The following is a 4,897-nucleotide window of genomic DNA, read 5'->3' on the forward strand; positions in this document are numbered from 1 at the left end:
AAAGCAATCAGGTTTATCGTTAAGTTTTAGAAACTGACGTTAGAATTTAGACAATTTTCCACTGTTCTTGTTTGAAATCAACCCATTGTACATAGTCACACACAAGCACCAGGTACTAACTACCCTCCAGCACTTTGTCGTCACTTTCTCTCTCACACTTACTCTCTAGTCGATACTAACGCCAAGGTGTGAGGTTGGCGGTCTGCCTGAACAGAAGTTAGACCGCTTTTTGCCTCCAAGCTCCCGTCTGTCCCAACACACCAAGCGCTGTGGCCACCGCGCGACTGCGACGTGCTGCGTTTGACACCTATTGGACATTAGTGAGGTGGCGATAAAAACCGTTGAGTAGACAAGCTGCGATAACGGTGGCTGGTCGCGAAGGTGGTTGTGGCGCTTGGGGTTAGTCATACTTGGAAGTGCGATTGGATCTTGGAGTTTGTAGAACATGGTGAATTGATTAGTGGACGGTTTTTGTTGGTTCTTTTAGATTTTCATGTGCTCGAATGACAGAAATAAAAATAATTTAATGAAAACAGAGAGTTGATTTGCCAGAAAATTGCTACTGTATTATTGGTTTTCCCCATCACCTTTTTTTAAACTACATTTCATTTCCTCTCCACCTTGGTGATTTCCTCCATACCTACATGGCATTCAATACCAGTGTTGCCAGCATTACAGCAAAAGCGGACACCTCACGAATTCCAGCGCCAGCAGCGACGGTGCCGTCACCATTTCCACCCTCGATGGGCTTATTTCCACCGGAGCCTCCCGAACCTCCAGAGTTTCCTGAACCTCCTGAGCTACCAGGACTATCAGAACTTCCGGAATTTCCAGCAACGGTAGTGCTGCCAGAACTCTCCGATCCGGTCGAGCTTGCAGAATTGCTAGACTCAGTAGTTTCACCAGCATCACGACGGAATCTCAACCGAGAAGATGATTCGTACTCGACCTGTGATTCCGCCTGCAGTTCCTCAGCCTGTTCTTCTTGCTCTTCCTCCGGGACCTCATCGACTGCCACCTCCTGCTCCTCCTCTTCTTCCACCGGTCGCTCCCCATCCTCACCACACTCGACATCACTCTCGTAGTCACAGCGACAACTTCCGGCATTCCAGTACAACCCCTTCGGACAGTACATCGGACTTTCCTTGCCCAGCGAGCACGAGTAGTACATTCGACAGTTCCGATGCTTTCTCAATGCAACCTCACCCGGGCTCGAGTTCAACGGACACCCGCTCGCCTCCTGCGGCAAGCAGACACTGGCCGCGGCCAGTTCACTCCCGTTGAGCCGGGCCACTTCTTCCGGAACGTTCCTCACGCATCCGGACCGACCCGGGTAGTCGCAAAGCGAGTCGTGGTCGTTCCACTCGAGTCCCCCCGGGCAGTACATTTCCATTGGTTGGGTATGGACGCAGGACATGTACTTGGCACAGGTCGTCGGATGGGCCACGTTGACCGTTACCGACGGGTCGACCTGGGACGGGCACAGCAGCGAGAGGGCTCCGCCGAAGAGGACACTCAGCGTGAGTGCGAGGGCTGTGGAATAAGGGAGGGAATTAGTTGACTGTGGCCCCGTGTGGAGTTGGAATACTCACCGATCATCTTGATAACCGTGTTTTGGACCGATTCTTCAAGATTGAATAGCTTTTACAACTTTCCTGCGACTTTTATAGCAATATACTAGGGGATATTAAGCAAACAAATGCATGCCATAGTCAAAGTGATTTCTCTGGTAATGCACTTTAAATTCAAGTGCTTGTGATTTTAGAGAACAGAACTATTTGAAACCGCTGTTTGTTTTAATGATCAAGTAGATAAAATGTCATATAGCAAGGTTTATTACGAGATTCCCTGTAATTCTTTTGATGGAATTTATTTCATGTTAACGTCTGAATTCCTAACCTATAAGGAAAGAGTGCCTAGGTCGACTTCCATTTATTTGGAACATAAATTGTCATTTTTGTCATTTTGGTCATTTTAGTCCTTTTGGTCATTTTGGTCCTTTTGGTCATTTTGGTCATTTTGGTCATTTTGGTCATTTTGGTCATTTTGGTCATTTTGGTCATTTTGGTCATTTTGGTCATTTTGGTCATTTTGGTCATTTTGGTCATTTTTATCATTTTGGTCATTTTAGTCATTTTGGTCATTTTGATCATTTTGGTCATTTTGGTCATTTTATCATTTATCATTTTATCATTTTGGTCATTTTATCATTTATCATTTATCATTTTATCATTTTATCATTTTGGTCATTTGGTCCTTTTGGTCATTTTGGTCCTTTTATCATTTTGGTCATTTTATCATTTTGGTCATTTTGGTCATTTTGTCATTTTGGTCATTTTGGTCATTTGGTCATTTTGTCATTTTGGTCATTTTGGTCATTTTGTCATTTTGGTCATTTTGTCATTTTGGTCATTTTGGTCATTTTGGTCATTTTGGTCATTTTGTCATTTTGGTCATTTTGTCATTTTGGTCATTTTGGTCATTTTGGTCATTTTGGTCATTTGGTCATTTTGGTCATTTTGGTCATTTTGGTCATTTTGTCATTTTCCTGGTCATTTTGGTCATTTTGGTCATTTTGGTCATTTTGGTCATTTTGGTCATTTTGGTCATTTTGGTCATTTTGGTCATTTTGGTATATTTTGTAATTTTGGTCATTTTGGTCATTTTGGTCATTTTGGTCATTTTGGTAATTTTGTAATTTTGGTCATTTTGGTCATTTTGGTCATTTTGGTCATTTTGTCATTTTGGTCATTTTGGTCATTTTGGTCATTTTGGTCATTTTGGTCATTTTGGTCATTTTGGTCATTTTGGTCATTTTGGTCATTTTGGTCATTTTGGTCATTTTGGTCATTTTGGTCCTTTTGGTCATTTTGGTCATTTTGGTCATTTTGGTCATTTTGGTCATTTTGGTCATTTTGGTCATTTTGGTCCTTTTGGTCATTTTGGTCCTTTTGGTCATTTTGGTCCTTTTGGTCATTTTGGTCCTTTTGGTCATTTTGGTCATTTTGGTCATTTTGGTCATTTTGGTCATTTTGGTCATTTTGGTCATTTTGTCATTTTGGTAATTTTGGTCATTTTGGTCATTTTGGTCATTTTGGTCATTTTGGTCATTTTGGTCATTTTGGTCATTTTGGTCATTTTGGTCATTTTGGTCATTTTGGTCATTTTGGTCATTTTGGTCATTTTGGTCATTTTGTCATTTTGGTCATTTTGGTCATTTTGGTCATTTTGGTCATTTTGGTAATTTTTGTATTTTTTGTATTTTTTGTAATTTTTGTATTTTTTGTTTTTTTTTGTAATTTTTGTAATTTTTGTAATTTTGTCATTTTGTAATTTTGTCATTTTTGTAATGTTTGTAATTTTGTAATTTTGTCATTTTTGTCATTTTGTCATTTTGTCATTTTTGTCATTTTGTAATTTTTGTAATTTTGTAATTTTTGTAATTTTGTAATTTTGTCATTTTGTCATTTTGTCATTTTTGTAATGTTTGTAATTTTGTCATTTTTGTCATTTTGTCATTTTGTCATTTTGTCATTTTGTCATTTTGTCATTTTGTCATTTTTGTCATTTTGTCATTTTTGTCATTTTTGTCATTTTGTCATTTTGTCATTTTTGTCATTTTGTCATTATTGTCATTTTTGTCATTTTGTAATTTTTGTAATTTTGTAATTTTTGTAATTTTGTCATTTTGTCATTTTGGTCATTTTGTCATTTTGTCATTTTTGTCATTTTTGTCATTTTGTCATTTTTGTCATTTTTGTCATTTTGTCATTTTTGTCATTTTTGTCATTTTGTCATTTTGTCATTTTGTCATTTTTGTCATTTTTGTCATTTTTGTCATTTTGCCATTTTTGTCATTTTTGTCATTTTTGTCATTTTTGTCATTTTTGTCATTTTTGTCATTTTTGTCATTTTTATCATTTTTGTCATTTTTGTCATTTTTGTCATTTTTGTCATTTTTGTCATTTTTGTCATTTTTGTCATTTTGTCATTTTTGTCATTTTTGTCATTTTTGTCATTTTTGTCATTTTTGTCATTTTTGTCATTTTTGTCATTTTTGTCATTTTTGTCATTTTTGTAATTTTGTCATTTTTGTAATTTTTGTAATTTTTGTAATTTTTGTAATTTTTGTAATTTTTGTAATTTTTGTAATTTTTGTAATTTTGTAATTTTTGTAATTTTGTAATTTTGTAATTTTTGTAATTTTTGTAATTTTTGTAATTTTGTAATTTTTGTAATTTTGTAATTTTTGTAATTTTGTAATTTTGTAATTTTGTAATTTTGTAATTTTTGTAATTTTGTAATTTTGTCATTTTTGTCATTTTGTCATTTGTGTCATTTGTGTCATTTTGTCATTTTGTCATTTTTGTCATTTTGTCATTTTGTCATTTTTGTCATTTTGACATTTTTGTCATTTTGTCATTTTTGTCATTTTGTCATTTTTGTCATTTTTGTCATTTTTGTCATTTTTGTCATTTTTGTCATTTATGTCATTTTTGTCATTTTTTCATTTTGTCATTTTTGTCATTTGTGTCATTTTGTAATTTTGTAATTTTGTAATTTTGTAATTTTTGTAATTTTTGTAATTTTTGTAATTTTTGTAATTTTTGTAATTTTGTAATTTTGTAATTTTTGTAATTTTGTAATTTTGTAATTTTTGTCATTTTATCATATTTGTCATTTTGTCATTTTTGTCATTTTGTCATTTTTGTCATTTTTGTCATTTTTGTCATGTTTGTCATTTTTGTCATTTTTGCCATTTTTGTCATTTTTGTCATTTTTGCCATTTTTGTCATTTTTGTCATTTTTGTCATTTTTGTCATTTTTTGTAATGTTTGTAATTTTTGTAATTTTTGTCATTTTTTGTAATGTTTGTAATTTTTGTAATTTTTGTCAT

General features: G+C 34.2%; 1 protein-coding gene across 1 annotated transcript; it reads right to left on the reverse strand.

The window, feature by feature from the left end:
* Positions 1-540: 540 nt before the first annotated feature.
* Positions 541-1,667, reverse strand: LOC119770697. Its single transcript, XM_038266033.1, has 2 exons — positions 1,593-1,667; positions 541-1,533 (listed from the first exon to the last, which is right to left on the reverse strand). Exons 1-2 carry the CDS (start codon positions 1,597-1,599, stop codon positions 641-643), a joined length of 900 nt encoding a protein of 299 aa, XP_038121961.1. The 5' UTR covers positions 1,600-1,667; the 3' UTR covers positions 541-640.
* Between the last annotated feature and the right edge of the window lie 3,230 nt (positions 1,668-4,897).

The sequence above is a fragment of the Culex quinquefasciatus genome, chromosome 3, assembly GCF_015732765.1.
Source record: "Culex quinquefasciatus strain JHB chromosome 3, VPISU_Cqui_1.0_pri_paternal, whole genome shotgun sequence".
In the NCBI taxonomy this organism is placed as follows: domain Eukaryota; kingdom Metazoa; phylum Arthropoda; class Insecta; order Diptera; family Culicidae; genus Culex; species Culex quinquefasciatus.